This window comes from Aptenodytes patagonicus, chromosome 13 (genome assembly GCF_965638725.1).
Source record: "Aptenodytes patagonicus chromosome 13, bAptPat1.pri.cur, whole genome shotgun sequence".
Classification (NCBI taxonomy): domain Eukaryota; kingdom Metazoa; phylum Chordata; class Aves; order Sphenisciformes; family Spheniscidae; genus Aptenodytes; species Aptenodytes patagonicus.
The window spans coordinates 12121827-12139200 of record NC_134961.1 but is presented as its reverse complement, the minus strand read 5'-3'; the positions used below and the strand labels follow the sequence as shown (position 1 = coordinate 12139200).

The 17374-nt window shown below is 36.5% G+C and overlaps 1 protein-coding gene and 1 long non-coding RNA gene across 2 annotated transcripts in view; one reads left to right on the top strand and one right to left on the bottom strand.

The window, feature by feature from the left end:
* Window positions 1-895: 895 nt before the first annotated feature.
* The window catches only part of BAIAP2L1 (BAR/IMD domain containing adaptor protein 2 like 1), a 43973-nt gene continuing 27494 nt past the window's right edge, over window positions 896-17374 (bottom strand). The window contains exons 4-14 of the mRNA XM_076351552.1: window positions 13552-13613; window positions 13381-13452; window positions 12909-13046; window positions 11368-11520; window positions 10751-10918; window positions 9838-9988; window positions 8447-8654; window positions 8054-8131; window positions 7542-7707; window positions 2326-2366; window positions 896-1778 (exon numbers count right to left, since the gene is read on the bottom strand). Of these exons, the coding sequence (XP_076207667.1) occupies window positions 1706-1778; window positions 2326-2366; window positions 7542-7707; window positions 8054-8131; window positions 8447-8654; window positions 9838-9988; window positions 10751-10918; window positions 11368-11520; window positions 12909-13046; window positions 13381-13452; window positions 13552-13613 (1310 nt within the window). The 3' untranslated portion in view covers window positions 896-1705. The remainder of the gene's footprint in view (window positions 1779-2325; window positions 2367-7541; window positions 7708-8053; window positions 8132-8446; window positions 8655-9837; window positions 9989-10750; window positions 10919-11367; window positions 11521-12908; window positions 13047-13380; window positions 13453-13551; window positions 13614-17374) is intronic.
* LOC143166791 (uncharacterized) overlaps window positions 7363-17374 on the top strand; it is a 28382-nt gene continuing 18370 nt past the window's right edge. The window contains exon 1 of the long non-coding RNA XR_012996449.1: window positions 7363-7445. This is a non-coding gene — a long non-coding RNA (uncharacterized LOC143166791). The remainder of the gene's footprint in view (window positions 7446-17374) is intronic.

Sequence of the window (17374 nt, the reverse complement as noted above, 5' to 3'; positions counted from 1 at the left end):
GCTGTGTGCGCTACCGCTATGCTACTGGACCCTCTGTTCCTTCTGAAGGCCCTAGTAATAACAAACAGTAAGAGCCCTATTTTAATTAGTGAAGGTTTTGCTTATAGGGACACATGTGACCTCCAAGGGCTACAGTGGCAGCACAGCTGGTATTAGTTCACAGACAACATAACTTCTGACTGCAGCAGGGTGCTCTTCTCTAGAAAGAGAGGCTGTGGCACTGCCAGCTATGAGCTGCCCTGAGTTGAGGTTGACTTGCTTCTAATATGCTTTAGAAAATGGGCTTGGGTATGTTACCCTCTGAAGAGTTGGTGTTTCAAAATGGGATAATGGATAGTTATGCAAGGTTCCATAGCAAACAGTGTCCTCAGCCTTGAACTTGAAAGGCAGTGTGAGAGGAGGAGGTAGAATGAGTGGACTTTACCTCTGCAGCCATCACATGCTCATACACTATTTTTTGACATTAAGTAGCTGAAAGGCCTTTCACATGACTTGAATTCACTGTTTATAGTAGCAGAAGGCAGCACATCAAAATGAGTATCCATGGATGCTGGAGGAAGCAAGTACATATGTGAAGTAGAATGATTTAGAGTAAGCATTAATCACTGGCACTAGTCATGATACAGACTTCATACAGCAGGTAGGAAATACCACCTGACCTGTACAGTGATAAAGCACCCACTGCTGATGCAGAGTGAAGAGTCAGTTTCTAACATTCTAGGTTAATTTGAGATGATTATTACTGTAGGAAAAGTCTTTCAGACAAGTTGGCTCCATTAGATTTAGAAAATCTGGGCCTGAGGTAACAAACTGTACAACCATCTTGTGACTGAAGTTGAAAGCTATATTTCATTTAGATACTATACTATGCCAGTATTTATGCCATTGGTAGGGTCCTTAACAAAAAAATTTCAAAAACTTAATCTGTTTTTCTTTTGTGGAAGGCTGCAGTAATGGAGTAACTTCAAAGGTAGCTTTTTATATTAGCATTTGAGGAAAAAAAAATCATGGCACTGTTTTATTATGACTTTTTGTAAGACTAAAGTTTGACAACATGTTTTAAAGAAAAAGTTATCATTGAAGAATGTGTTGACAGTACAACATTAGACTTAAAATAGGGTTAACACTTGAAAATTTCTATCTGAACATTAAGCAAAAGCATTACAAATTGTCTATTCTTAAAGGATAAATATTTATTTATAACCTAGGGTGTCTGTCTTAAACAAAATAATCTATAATCACTTTATACAGGCAATTCTCTATTCTGGAATAAGGCAGTTGTTACATTGTTCTGTTTGAAAAAAAAATATCATCTTTTTCTTATTTAGTAAGTGGCATATGCAGGCTTATATTCTAGAACTTACCATTGCAGTTTCCAAATAATGAATGCCAAAGATTCAGATTTGTGAGCTATTAGTTACACTGGTTTCCTAGCGTATCCAACCTATCTCCAGTATTTTCACAATTCCTACTACAAAAAAAGGCATACTGTAAAACCAAGCCAGAGCGCTCAAACACTAGCCCAAAGTAATTACCTCATTAGAAAGTACAGGTTTTAAAAAAAAATCAGAAATCCATTCCAGTATGCTTCTATTGTACAGTAATTACATTTAAATAAATTTTTAGAACAAGTTTAGACAGTAATTGTCATTACTGAAAGTGGTGTTTATAAGGAGGGAGTACATGTGTATGGACCATATATTCATCAAATAATTGGTGCTGATCTGTCATTTGTTACTGTTGGTCTGAGTTTCACAGTTGCAAAAGGATTTTCTCCACTGAAAAGAAATGCACAAAGTTACTAAAAGGCTTGCTGCAATACAAAACCAAATTTAAGCCATGCAGTTTCTTCATCCAAGTTGTTTGAAGGCTAAGTTATGGTTTTAGAATAAAGGATTCTGTGCAATGCTTAGTTTAACTCAAATTTTTAAAACAAGCTTACATATGAAGACTCACTTTGCAGTGATCCAAAATTTGGGAAGTTAATGCCTAGTTAGATCTGGACTTTTTTTTTTAAACAGCTCCTAGTCTTCAAAAGATTTTTGGTTTTAACCCTCAAAGACATAGTTTAAGTCCTGCTCCCTGTCAAACCACTGGAGAAACACTTTATTTTTCTGAGAAGGGCCTATGCAGTGTATCTTACCTGATGCCACTCTTGAGAAAAGTGCAACCAATTTTAGCCATAATGTTTTATCAATGCCTAAGAAAGGTCACAGAGTAATTCAGGAAAAACATCCTTATTTCCCCTCACAATCAATACATTAATATAAGCCAATATAAAAATCAACCCAACTAAATTAGTGTAAAAGCTTTAAAAAAACATACCTTAGAAAAGGCGGTTTTATAATGCCATTCATATCAGGTTTCTGTAAAAGAAAAAAGATATTTACATAGATTTACAAAAACATGCTACAGGTGATCTTGCAATCCTGCTAAGGAAAAGAGACCCTATCATTCAAGCAGGCTAAAATACTTAGCTGTTTAGAATAATTATTGTGTAGTTCCATTGAACTGTGGAGAGGTAGTTGTGGAGGGGAGAATTCCCTCAGAACATCAAAATTAGAAAGTTAAAAATGGTGTTAGCATTAGTTGGTTTGGGTTTTTTTTTGGTGTGGTATCCATCTATTCCCCCCCTCCAGGTTTAAGATCAGTGATCACCCTATGTCTAGCTGGGCATTATATAGGTTAAAATAGCAAATGAAATGTCACTGCAACAGCCACCAACCAAAAGAAAAAGGACAGAACTACTTGCAGCACAAATATCATACTGTATTTTTTCTATAGCATAATTTATAAACTGCTAGTTGTCACAGCAAAATGCCAAAACTAGGCTTGGAGCAGACCTTATAGAGTGAACACAGTCAGTGTATCTTCATATAACTGTAAAGTCGTGAAGTCAAAAAAAGGCAGCAGCCAGCATAATGACATACTTAAATATTAAAAGCCTGAAGTGAGGGCAGGTTTCTGATCAGTATGATACAGAGTTTTTTTATACAACCTATTATGTTCAGCTATTGTTGATTTACAAAATACAAGTTCAGGTATCTCCTGTGACTTTTGTGAGTAGTGGTGGTGATTAAGAAAGGCAAGAGAACAGCTGATGGCATGTACCTATATAATTTGCATTGTTTGTATGGGAGTGATAGAAAAGGAGGAATCGTTTTGCATAGCTATTGCTAATATTTCATTATAACAGAACTGTCACGTCTAAGCATACAACCTGAAAAGACTTGTTTTTATAGCTGCAGTGTGCACTGTACTTCTGTGGTGAAGCGTACATCATTCTTGTGAAGTTAAGGCAGTGTCGCTCTGGCACAGTGCTACTACAGGATGCAGTGTTCCAGGTGTGATAAAATGGAAAACTGTTGCAAAGTATTACCCTTCGCAAGCCTGTTGTGCTACGTGGAAGTTTCAGCAGTTAATTTCTCCTTTTTTTTCCCTCTAACTTTTAGTAATAATCATAAAAAAATTACATATTTCAAACTGCAAACTAATTGCATTGCTTCTAATAGGTGTCAGATAAAGGTCAAAGTGAAAATCTGAATATACATTCTTGCATGTAGAAGCAGGAATAAGCAGTCACCTTTTATGTAGCAGCTTGACTTGTACTAATCATTCAGTCTAGATGGCCATTTTGTTTCCAATACTTAAAATTTCACTGCTAAACCAAGGCCTGTAAGCCTTTCCTTTTCAGGTACGCCATCTATTGTACCAGTCGTTCCTAGCTACCATATTCACGATACCATCATGCAGGTGAAGAAGTCTTTATTCAGGACCTAATTCAGCAGGTTCTTAAGCATGTGCTTGACTTGCTATTCCAATTAAATTGCTCATGTACATCAGTCATAAGTAGAATTAGACCTTAGAATTAGGCCTAATTAGCCCTTAAAATTAATTAGAATGAACGAATGCCTGAATTACATGCTACTTTTTACTGAACACCAACCCTCAAAGCTCTGTCAACTACTAGGTCTTTTTTAGTTGATAGTGTTCTGCATAGTACTGTCCCACATAACCCAGCATGAACAATTTAACTTCCAAGAACCATTCCTCATCTTTTCTCCTTGAAATCCTGAGGTATTTTTTCTGTGTATTCAGAAACAAAAATAAGATGCCTCAATGAATCATTTCCTGCTTCCGCATAAAAGACACTGTAAGCATGCTCTTTTACACGTATGTAAATTATGTACAAGAATACAAACCAGCTGCTATAATGTTGAGCTTATTTCCAAAGCCTTATGGTGGTGTGGGGGTTGGTGACTTGCGCGGAAGCGGGAAAGGCAAGGAAGCTCTGCAACTTTCCAAAAGAATGAAAGTGAATAGTGACTTCGGAGCAAAAACTCGGGTGCAAGTGCAGCGACTCTCCCCTACAGTTCTCTTCCTTATTTTGTATGGTAACAGGTAAGAAGAATCATGGGGTCACAGTAAAAAGGTAGCTGTTATGAGTTACGGGGTACCTCAACAAGAGTAGTCGTTATTTTATACTCCAGAATTCCCGATTTATTTTTTTTTTAATCTTGCTTTCCCTGTGGAAATTTAGAATCTCAAAAAAAGATGTATTTGTTTTCCACTCCTAAGAGGCTATAAGCCCATTCTGGCCTCCAAAGAGAATATACTAGTCTAATTAGAATTCTGGCCTAGTCTGTCAACTACATGATCTGCCGTTCCTCTTGGTTTTTCAGTTCAACAAGAATGTTAGTCCACAAGCCTTAAGTTTATTCCCCAAACCCCTGAACTAATGCCATAGAACAAACAAAACAACCCTTAAGGTGACTACTCTTGAGAACAGGCTGAGAACAGTTAGCCACGCTAAAGACAGCAGCACGGTACAGTGATACCGAGACAATTTAACGGATTCAGTAATTTTAAAGCTCTACAGTTAGTCACCTTTTACTTGTCACAGGGCAAAGAACTCTCTGTACTGCTTGCTTGGCAGCTTCCACAAGCTCATACATCTTAACTATTGCAAACACAATTACATTTTAAGGACATGTTGATCCCATAGGTCTCAACAGCTAGCCATAGAATAAGTGAACCAGTGTATAAATCTGACATTATGTAATTGTTTAGGCTCATTGCTCCTTTATCCAAAAATGAAAACCACACGTGTCAAAATATAGAAGTTTCTCTTCATAATCATTTTAGAACTTCCCAGATACTTGATTTGAAAGCGACTGAACACTAAAAGGTAGACCTTGTTTCTTGATATTCATTTCATGCATTGGAAAAGCTTTATTCCTCATAGAAAAATATTGTCTAGAAACACATCACTGCACAAATTACATGCTTCCTACACAACAAGGTTCATTGCTGATAAATAAAACCACTTACTTGAATGTGGATTCAAATGTGCTATATTCCAATATATAGATGTTTAATATTAGACTGTTCTGACAAAAAAAAAAGTCAGCTAATATTTTAATAGCTGACTTTTTTAGAGGAAAAAAAAATCCCCAAACATTACTAGTCTAGTCTAAATGGGGTAAGGTCTCTAACTGAGAGGAGAGCTTCACAAGCCCCTGTCAGGCAACTTTCATCCTTTTCCTTATGAAAGACTCTTAGCTCTGCTTCTAGTTCTTTATGCATTTTAAGGATCACAGATTTTTCTATAATGGGAAGCACTAGCCTTTTTCCCCTCCCTGTCAGAGAAAAGATACTTTTTTGTTTCAGTTTCTGCATCTGCAAGAGATATTTTGGCAGTAGTTAGTAGAAACGTGTCTCTGTTTATCTATAGCTGCTCTTCTGAAATAGCTGTAGAATGGCTTTACAAAGCCAAGTACAACTGGAGGGAACATTTCTGAAAGGCCTGTATAGCTGAACCTCCAGCAATTTTTCACATTTTTTTTGATTTGTAAAGTTGAGGCGACCTGTTCTTCTTTTAAGAACTAGATACAAGTCTATGATGTGATTACAAAAGTGATTTCTTTGAAGACACACTATTTACTCAAGAAAGAAAATTTATATTAATTTTCTTTCCTTTCCTCCCATTTGTCAAAATTCTGTCTTTCTCCATGCTTCTGAAACGCAGATAACAGTTTAAAATTCAGATGTTACTGACAATTGATGTGATTTGTGTCATGCTTGTGTCTTTCCAATGGTAGTTTTTTCTAGAGTTCTAGAGTAATGTATTGGGAGTTAGTTATATTTTTGTTATTATTAAGCAAATGATTCTATTTTTACTTATTTAAACACAGTTCATTCTCTTTGCTTGTCAATATAACAAAGACCTGTTAACCCCCTCCAGTGCCTAATACCTCTGAGTAAAAAATGCTGTAGGTACACTTGACATCCTAATAGTAGACTTAAGTGAAAGAAAAGGAGAGGAGGCATCTTTGAAGACAACCATTGTTTCCTGATGCCTTTCCATTCTACAGGAGTACCCTTATAGTCTGTCATCCTTTGAACTTAAGTGGACTCTTTCACCATTAATCAAAATGTGATGCAACAAACTTCCAGTTTCCGCTTTTTAAGTTTTTTTTTTTTAGTTAATTTTACTTCCATAAAGTACAAATTTACAAAGGCCACTTCGATTTCTACTGTATGATTCAACAGATTACTTAGAAAGCCAAAACATGTCAGAAGGACAACCCAAAATTCGTTTAGATGTTATACTGATACACAAAATATTTTAGTCATACCAATAAATAATAAAATGTGAATTTTTTAGCTACTGGCAGCCAACTACAGGATTCCTTACTTCTGAGAAGTTTGCTGTGGTACCTACTAACGGAACTTTGCATCTTACTCTGGTACAGTCTTTCAATTTTAGCAGTGACAACTACATTTAATATATATGTAAAATCACAGCAAGTTTTTTTGCCATCAAAATGTGATCTCTGCTTCAAGAGGCTTTTTGAACAAAGTCTCAAAAACATTTATCACCATTAGATACACATCAGCAAAATATTTATTTAAACAAACAGCAAGAAAAAGACCAGTAATTGCTTAATTTGATTAGATTAGTCTTCATTTTGAATCATCGTTTGAATGCTGACTTAATAGCAGAAATACTAGCTTTATATAGTGTTATCTATTCATAAAAATGTGTTTCCACTCAGCTGTGGTTTTGCTGGATATAGACATTAGTTAGTACATGCATCCCTCGGCAACATCCACAAAAACAATGCTAACTTTCATGGGGTTGTGTAAAGCATTCCTGAATACAGAGTTTATGCTGTTTTAAATCCCCTGTCCCACTATAGCTCTAAAATCACTTAAGATGATGGATTTGCACTACTTTCTGTGAGAATTTCTTTTCATGTTTCACAGATTTCATTCCTGAGAAGTTTGCTATGCAGAGTAAGTCTCCTAGTACTCTTAGTTATATCCCTTAACAATTCTTCTCCCTTCCTATTACTACAGATGGATTGAAATGCCAAAAACCCATGATACTCCTGAAGACCACTGCATTGAAGGGCCGCTGAAGTCAAGTACAAGTAGCTAAGGTAGACTATTCCAGGGCTTCATTTAAGAGCTCAGCTAAGTAGGTCAACAAAAGTAAGCAGGGCAGAACATTTAGATTCATGGTATTGATTACTTACCGGACCTGCGTTTTCTGGTCTGTCAGTTGGTGTTTTAACAGTAGTACCTTTGGAAGATTCCATTCTTTTATCTGTTTGCAAAGACCCCAGATAGTCTGGCGGTGGGAGGACAACATCACCTTTTTCCACAAGATTTACAGAACTAATACTTCGGATTGGTGCAGGGCTGCAAGACAGAACCCAACAAATAACATTTTCAGTTCCTATAATACATCTCTCACTTACTTTAGCCCCAGGAAAGCACAAAAGTGCATGAGCTGAGAGTTAATAAAGGCGTACAATGCCATTGAAGTCAGTGGGACTCTAAATTAAAGTTGGGGTGAAGCTAGTTCTTGGGCAATTGTGTAACCATTAAAACATGTTAATGTAATCAAGGCATCATACTACAGACTGTTAGAAAGTATTTACTGTATGTGTTACCGAACAACAAAGAACATGAGCAGAAAAATAACATTTTTAGTAAGTGTTAGAGAAGGTGTGGGCATTTCTGCAAGTCCCACCCAAAATGTTACCTTGGCACTGGGACAAACACTTTTTCTTCTGCTGGTTCTTCCAGTGGTCTAGTATATGATGATGGAAACCATCCTTTTCTGTAATGGGAAAGTTTTTTGATTTCCTATTATATGAAACTGGAAAGATCTTTCAAAAGACAACAGTGGACAACACAGTAGACTCAATGAACTGAGATTTAACTTTTAAAGGCCCGATTTCTGATGATACCAAATTAGCGTACAAAATCTCCCTAAAATAAGTGCAGTGATTTACCTTACAGAAAGACTCCAAGTCCCCAGTCAATGATGGCCAGCAAAAAAGGTGGAAAACCATTTACTAATATCTGCTAACAAATTCTGATGAGACACGTTTTTTCTTCATGTTCAAATTGGGAAATATATTGATTATCTTACACTTTAGTTGTGTCATGTTCCCCATAAAGCCAGCCATCCTTTTCTTCAGCTACAAGAAGTGTGATGATATCCCCCTGTGTAAAGCTAAGCAACGTCTTGTTACTTCCAGCAGTATGTGGGAAGATCGTCTTTACTTTTTGCCTTTTCATTATATTTAGTCCTGTGGCAACAGAAGTTGAACGCGATAAACTGGCATCATCTGAATTCTCTGTCAAAAAAAGAAAAAAAAAAGCAAAATTAGCCACACACTAACAAAATTAAATACAATTAGTAGTCTGACAGGAAAAAAAGTAGATAAAGGAATACTCAAGTGCAAATCAAGTTCTGAGACTTTGTACTGCTTTGGTTTCCACTTAGACACCTCTCAATTATCTGCCAATGTTTCTTATCACCATGAAGTTCTTAATAGCACGTGCATTTATATACATCCCCCATCACAATACAGTTGATCCAACAGACATAAAAAGTTACATAAATTTTAACTTGCTACTTCTTTCCTCTTTTGGCATGAAAAATGCTAAATGTTCACAGACATGAAAGACCTTTGAAAATTTTCCATTCTAAAAAAATGTAACTCTGTATAAAGTCCAAGATTTCAATTTTCAAATGTGTCTAGCACTCAACTTCAGCTGAATCAATGAGAGTTGCAGATCCTTGGCACTTTGCAGACACCAGATGTTTACCAGAAGACAACGTAAAGGAGGTCTCAAAATTGTATGTTATTTGACCAGTACAATACATTGTAAATGCATCTTTAAGCAAGAAATGCTGGAATTGCTATTATTGCATTGAAGAGTTCTGCATTTCTTATGTTGTGATCTAGGCTTAGTTCTTTCCCTTCCTTCCTTATAGCAGAGAAAGTAACAAAAAAAAAAATCAATATATTAGAAACTTAGAAAACAAATCTTAATACGATTTTACATTTCACAAAAGAAATACAAGACTCCGCTCCTTTTGTCCCATGTGCATTCTTCCCTAACTGCTACATGCCCTTAAAGGAAACCAAAACGAGACTGTAATAATAGCTTATGTTTATTTGTGTGCACTGAAATAATCACTCGGATATATCTCATTCAAAATTATAGAATGTATTCTTCTGATAAGATTGGAAGTCATAAGAGCAGTTAAGCTGGGTTAAGCAGGGACACACAGAAAGTGATTAAAATAGATCTACCTATCTTGACCTGCATTTTACTGCAAACAATTCTTCTCTTCTTGTAACACTTATTTCTCCTGTTAGGTAACTTATATAAACACCTTGTAAAGACCATTTTCTACTCCTCTGTGTCCTGGAATTCACATCATCATAGTAGTCAAGAAGTCCTAAGATAATTTCGAACACTATAGTATGTCATTTACCCTTACATAGTTTGCAACAAAGTGACACTCACCTGCTGAATTATTTAGTTTTTCAGAAGATGTCTTTGGAACCATTGCAGGATTGTTAAACATATCAACCAGTGGACTGGTGTATGCCCTACCTGTAGGAGCAGGGGGCACCTTTGATGTATTTTCATTATGAGGATAAAAATCACTTCCAATCTAGAGTCACAAAAACAACAGCATCACAACACTGAGGAGACAGTGACAACTTATTTGCAACATTAAATTCTAGAAAGCAATGCTTAAACATTCCCAAATGATACCCATTTAGTCCTGTCAGAAAGTCCTCATGTTCCTGTGAAATTGCTGATAGAATAATTTGTAAGAGGCTTCTGTCCCTTGATAAAAATTTGTTAGTGGGAATGCTGTGATAGCCTTTCTTTCCACAAATAGCACAGTTACACCTGGATAATCTCCAGATTTTTTTTTTTTTTTAGAAGTTTACTAATATCATTTAGAAATTCAACAACTAATGGTGACACAACATACAAATAGGTAGAATTTAGACTTTAACCTTTACTCTAATACACTAATAAGAATCATGGATGGAAGAAGGAAAAAGGAAGGAAAATAGAAAATAACATCTTGTTATATGTAATTACTATTACTTATAGATAAGAACGTAGGAAATGGAATGGTTAGAACAAAAGTAGTCCTGAGGCTGGGCTCTGCAGGAAAAGTCTTAGGCACGCAACTGAAAACTGAGCCTTGTTTGGGTATGTGCTTCTGCCTACTATACTGTGTATTTTTCCAGTAGCAGAGCTTCGGCTTAATGATTTTGCTTTCATACCCAACCCCAGTATATTCCAACCGAGGTACGTCATAGACTTGATCCCAAATGCTTAGGTACAAGAGAAGGTAGTGAAGCCACTCTACTCCCATTTAAGAGAGAGAACCTTTAACCATCAAAGAACAACATACCATGGTATTTCTCTCTATCATCGGTGAAGGCTGTGGAGTTCCTGATACTGGAGTGGAACCAGGTGTCCTTATTTCGTCTATCATCATTTTGACTTTTTCAGGCACTTTGGTGGCATCGCTACAGATTTCCTGCCACCCAGGTAGCTTGGATTTTAGGAAGTCCGCGCACTGCATCCAAGTTTAAAAGGTATTGTCAAAGATAGATACACTTTTTTATAGAATTGCACAGACCTACTTGTTAATTTTTATTATACTAAAATGACAACACCAGCAAAATGGAAGCCTCTTCAAAGATTTTTGTAAGTAATACCTCTTTTAAACAAATAATATGTTGTAGAAAGAGACTGTCCTTTTTCAGGGTCAGGTACTAGAAATACCTGATCAGTCCATACATTTTTTTCTTCATACATGATTTTTAAGAAGTCACAGTAACCCTTTATTGTTGCTACAATACATTTAAGAGAACATTACATTGTAAACATTTTCTATGAACTGATCACAACACTTGTCTGGCACTACAGTGTTCCTAAGTGCTAGCTTAGCTATTTATGTCAGTCTGATCTCCTATATGATTAGATTTCAGGAGTTTCATTTCTGTTTACACTCATGCCACTGACCTGAATGTGATAGAAGTGCATGTGCTGGGTAAAGCTGCAGTGCTTGTCAACCAGAAAACAGAATCTTCTTTTTTCTTCAAGGAGAGCTTCTCTGCAGCCTTCTGCAATAAATCTCTGAATATCACTCTGTCGAGAGCTCACAGTTTCCAAATACTAAGGAAAAAAAGAAAAAAAAAAAATCACATACAGTATCTTGAGTTTTATTTGATATTACATCCAATTACTGAAGCAAACTCCAAAAGCCTTAGAAAAAGTTTTTGGAAAGGCTGGGGGGGGGTAGGGTGGCTCTACTTCCAAGTCTCTCTCTCCATGCACACACCTAACTTCCCTAATCTCATCAGGTAAATGTCCATTCTTATTACAGGCAATCAATAATCTATTGGGGGGGGGGGGGGGGCGGGGAGTGACACAAAACAAGAAACAGTCTTTAGCTTCTAAATAAAATGCTGCAGCACATAAGAATATGACATCAAAGCAGCAACTGTGCTGAGCAATTTTAAGGCCACAGGTGTTCTAATTGGACTAATTACCTTCATCTGCTCCACAGCAGTTATGTTTACTCTCACAAAGCTATGATGAATCTCTCCTTCGTTTTAGAGGAAGAGGAAAATGAGTTACTAAAAAGACTACACTACATTTGTCTGAGGTTATGAGGATTTGTGGCTAAACTGTGATTAAATGCTAATCTATGAATTCTCAGTCCAATACCTTAAAAAAAAAGAACTGTTATGAATGCAGGTTAAAAGATAGGTAGTAAGAAATAGGAGCTAGTACTATTTATGTTTACCATACCATGTTACCAACAAAGCTTTCTTTGAAAAAAAAAAAAAGGAAAATATGGAGGGAAAAAACATAAGCCATATCACGAAATAAAAGTATTGTGCAAATAAAAATATCCATGGCAAGTATTTTCTGAGCAATACATGACAACCAGAATCTGACTTACTATTTGAAATAGTTTCTGTTCATTGCCTTGCCATTTCTTATTTCACCTCAAGATGGCAATGCTGTTTTAAGATCAGTAGGAAAGGTAGTAATAAGTGATAACTGAAGTTGGCATTTGCCTACTTTGGGTAATTAATTTATAGCAAATTACTACTGAATTTGCATAGCATAGCTGACTCCCTGTGTAAACCTCCGCATAAAGGTATAGGTACACAGGTACTTTAAAAAAAAAAAATCAAGTAGTGGTCAAGGGATGATTCCTAGAAACTGAAGCAGAAGTCTGAATATGTACAGCAGAGCAGTCCAGAACTTAATTTCAACTGGAATACATACTCTAGGAGTGCATTTAATATAAACCAACTTTGAGGAACCAAAATTGCATGTTCTTTGAAATTGTAGAGTTTAACTGTTGCCAAACAACTTACAGAGGAGTTACATGTATTAACTACTAACACTGCATATGCAAAAATTGTGGTAAGCTTCAGAATTCAAGTTTTAAAACAGACTTGGATGTGACCTGTAATAGCTTAACATTTTCTGTTGACCAGTTCTCCTACAAAGAAAGAAACAAGTAACTTAAGAGATAATACACTGACCTCCATTTCTTTGTGCTCATATTTCATTACATTTCGTGCTCCTTGGCTTTTCCTTCTGATTTTTTTCAGCTCAGCCTGAGACTTCTCTAAAGAATCTAATTTGCTTCTGTGTTCAGTTTGGTACCTCTTTAAAGTTGCCTGCAATCAAAGCATTTAAAACATCTCATAATGCACTCAGCAATGTAACTGGATAAGGGACTAAAAAGCGTTATTATAATCTATGAGATATCGCTAATACACATCAAATGGAGTTAGGCAATTGCCTTTCTCAACTTTAGTTTAAAAATGCCATTAAGTCATGCGTTGTTTCCCTTTTTAACTCAAAATAAGCATGAAAGTTTTTGCCATGTTTATGTATCTAAAGCTTTATTCTAATGGATTGATTAATTAACTGTTAGGGAACAATTTCTGAAAAACTCTTTAACTAGCAATAGATAAGTAAAACATGACTTCTAGAATCGAATGTACTTACATTCATATATTTTACATCCAGGTCTGTTTTCTTCTCCAGTTCAGATATAATTTCTTTATGAAATTTTTTGAACTTTAAAAGCAAATGAATATAAGGTTATTAAAAATTGGCAAGAGTAATTTGTAATTTCAAAAGAAAAATAAATTTAAAAAAAGACATTGTTTAACTTACACTCTCCTCTAGACTGTCATTAAGTTTCTTGTGTGTTCTTGAAATTTCTATGAGAACTTGGCCTGTTGATATACAACCATATTTGTTTCTTTCATAGCGTTCTGAAGTTAGTTAACAAAGAATGGTAATAAAATATATTTAACTAATATATTTATTAACTAGAATATATTTAAGAGGGATAGGAAATTTCTCGCTGTTGCTCATCACAGCAGTTTAAATAAATAACTAGATTTGGCCACAGACAAACCAAGAAGCTCATAAGTGATAAAAGAATAACTAATCATGCATTATTATGCAAAAGGGACATGGAGTGCCAGACAAAATAAATACTTCCTTCTCTCCAGAATAGCTCATATTGATTTAGTAACAGCCTCTTTTCTTGCCAAGTCAGAGAACAGCACACAAGAACTAGAGATAGTTGTTACTATCCAAATAGCTGCTATCCATTTTTTAGTCTGAAAATTAACCTTTAATGTTTATTAACTGCACCTTCAGAATTAACAAAGTAACCTTTCACATCCATTCGCAGCACACCTGCTAAAACAGATCTGATACATACACTGATTAGTTTCCCATGCTGTTTTATCAGCGATTACAGCCTGACTGTACAGCATTAACTACCAGCCAAGAAGAAGCAGGTTTCTCAACAGATCCTAAATATGCCTATTATGCTCTGCTGTCTTCCAGCACAAAGTTACACAGCTTACTCTTAACTGCAAGCAGTTAAAAGCTGGACTGTTTCATTCTGCTTTAAGAGGGTAGAGAGGAAAAGTATCTCAATCCTATGGGTGTGGTTCTATGTGCAAACCAGTGTAAACTGTGCCTGCTGCGGTCCTGCCCTGTATGCAGACAGCCACATCATCCTGCTCTGGATACAGACAGCCACATCATCCCCACTCCCTTCTTTGCGCTGGCACTGACACACCGAGTGTGTGCCAGTCTTGTCTGGGAGATGGCAACATACTGCTGAGAAGAGTAGTTGCAAGTGTTCTAAAGTACCCGGTTTGACTTCACCCAAATTAGACCTGTAGATGGTTACCGGGTCTCAACCAGGAGCCTTTACAAAAAAAACCCTTAAAGTGCTGGGGCCACTATCAGATTCCCAAACTGTGTCACATCTGAAAGTCTTGACTAGAGGTGTGTTTTACTGTCATTCCATTTCCATGGCAAGAACAGCAGGTTCAGTTCCACAGCTGGTTCACTGGCATGCTTCCTCCAGTAATCCATCTATTCCTCAATCAACCTTGCAGTTATCCCACCATGAAGTACTTGCCACACAGGTGCTTGCAGTATTAAACCTGCAATAGCACTGTCTGAATATACAGGCAGGCCTTACAAAGCTACACACAATTCTGTAACCGATTACATATCACTGGCAGAGTCACTGCATGGGACTGCTCTGTGTGTCCCCTCCTATTTGTTATCTTACACGATTCTCAGTTTCTTTTTTCAAAGGAAAAAAAAAAGAAAAGGATGCATTAACTGTTCAACATGCTGTTTTACAAATCTTGTTTTCTACCATCCATATTCTTTGAGAACCCCTTCTGAATTAGTCAGCGAAGACTTATCATACTATAATGCTTCAGATCCTTCAGGTTCACACAAAAGCTCCCCAAAGGTGCAGATAATTTAAAAATTTGGCTAAATGAAATGAATGACAGAACTTTCCATGAGATCCTTCTCATCTTCTCCTTTCTCAACATCTCCCCAGCCATCAAAACCTGTCTCCCCATAGTGCATATTAGTGATTTGGTAACCTTCCCATATAACATAGATGCATTCCCATAGTGCCTGGGTATGTATTATCACCTTTCTCCCTTCTTATCTGTCATACTCAAGTTACAACATCTCAAAATTTTAGTTTCTTTGAAATGAGAACCATATCTCCTGTCCTGTGAAGCAATATGACACAGCAGATCTTTAACTAAATGTAAAATGTGGGTCTGCGTTATTGTTTATGGGGAAACATGAGGCAGTTCAGGAAGAAAAACGTGTGTCTGAATTTTCAGGAATCCCTCTTCATGCCCCAATTCCCACCTCTGTCTCTCTTTGCACAACAGGCTACAGGAGGCTTGGAAGAAGGAATCAAAATACAGTGAGAACAGTCAACCCCTTGATTAACAAGAAAAAGGACTTTGCACTCAGGATGGTAGATGGGAGAGACAGAGGGGTGCTTTTTTATTTATATATATTGTTTTTCTGAGTCCTTCTGTACAGGCTACAGAGTGCTATGCTTTTTTGGTTCGTATTTAAAGTTGCTGGTGACTACAGAAATACAAATACTATGAGAAGTGAGAGGTGCTATAGTCATGAGTTGCTCATATGCAACAGAACAGTACATACGATGTAATTACATAAACACTTGAAGTAAGGGTCATGAATAAGCCACCTTGTTACTTAAGGCTGTAGCAGTGAATGCACTTTAGTCCATAGTGTTTCTGTTTCACCAAACTCAACTGAAAAGATACATTGTAGACTGTAACAGGCTTTTAAAAGTGGAAGAGTTTTGTAAGCACTTATCTGCAACTTAAGAAGGAAATAGTGTTAAAAGAAATCAGGAAAAAAGCAATCAAGAAATACAAATAAAATTACAAAGTTTGTTTGGTTTTAAATATGCAGACTAGAAAGCTATTTGGGAAGTTAGAGAAATTCAGAGTGAGTGTTGAAGTAGCCCTCAAAATAATTGCCCTCACAGATTTTTGTTCTTTTTAAAATGAACTTATTCTCCCTCTTTGTAAAAAGTACATTCTGAGAATCTGCTGCCAAAGCAGCACACTTAGCTAATACTTGGCAACGCTAACACAGCCAGCCCTACCGTTCCAAGTACGGACAGACATCCAACAACGTCGGGTATTGACTCGGCTCTCGCATCACTCTTCCACACTCCCTTCCTCTGGCCTGCCCTGCCACCACAGTGTAAACGCTCCATAAAACAACCCATTCACCTGGTGCGTCAAGAATGGAAAACCTGACGCTCGGAGGTTGTTATTTTTGTCTCACACAGCACTTGAACTGACTGCAGCCTTCAAGTCTTTCGGCTTTGAACGCTTGGTTAGAAACAGGTTTTTTCATCTTTATTATGAAGAATACTGCCAAAACATGTCCTGAAGTGAAGAGAACTTTAAAAACTATACTTCCTTCTAAATGGTTTGTGCTGTGTTCTAGAACACTTTTAAATAGTATTTTTAGATATCAGTGACTGTATCTCTAATTGCATTTTCTTTTTCTCTCAACCAAAGATGCCCTGTACGCTGTGCAGCAGGCAAAAGCCATTTTATGCTGGAATCTCCTTACTGCCACTGGTAATCCACAGGCACTGTATGTACTGGCCCAGCCATTTAATTTCCTCTTTCATGTTCTGAATCAACATTTTGAAAAGAAACCATAGTAAGCACACTCTGACCTATTAAGATTTAAATTATAGTTTAAATTCTAGGTCAGATTCTGCACTTCGAATAAACAGAAAACATTTTTACAGTGAACATATACCATGGTTTTTTATTGCCAGTTTAAGATAATGGGTTAGCCACATTTTGATGGCCCTCCCAAATAAGATTTATACAAGGAGACAAGTTTTTGTAGGAGACTAATTCAGGAAAAGCAAAACGACCCCTAGCCTACATGTAACAGCGTCCAAGTGGAATGGAAATTGAACAACTTCAATATAATATTTTGATTTTAACTGCAATGGTGAATTATAGAATAGCTCTAATAAAGACAGTGGGTTACTCTGGATTAATAACAGCATAACCTAAGGCCAGGCTCTGATGTTCAGTAATTATTCACCTTGTAAAAAGGTACAGAAAACTACTTAAGGTGAAGA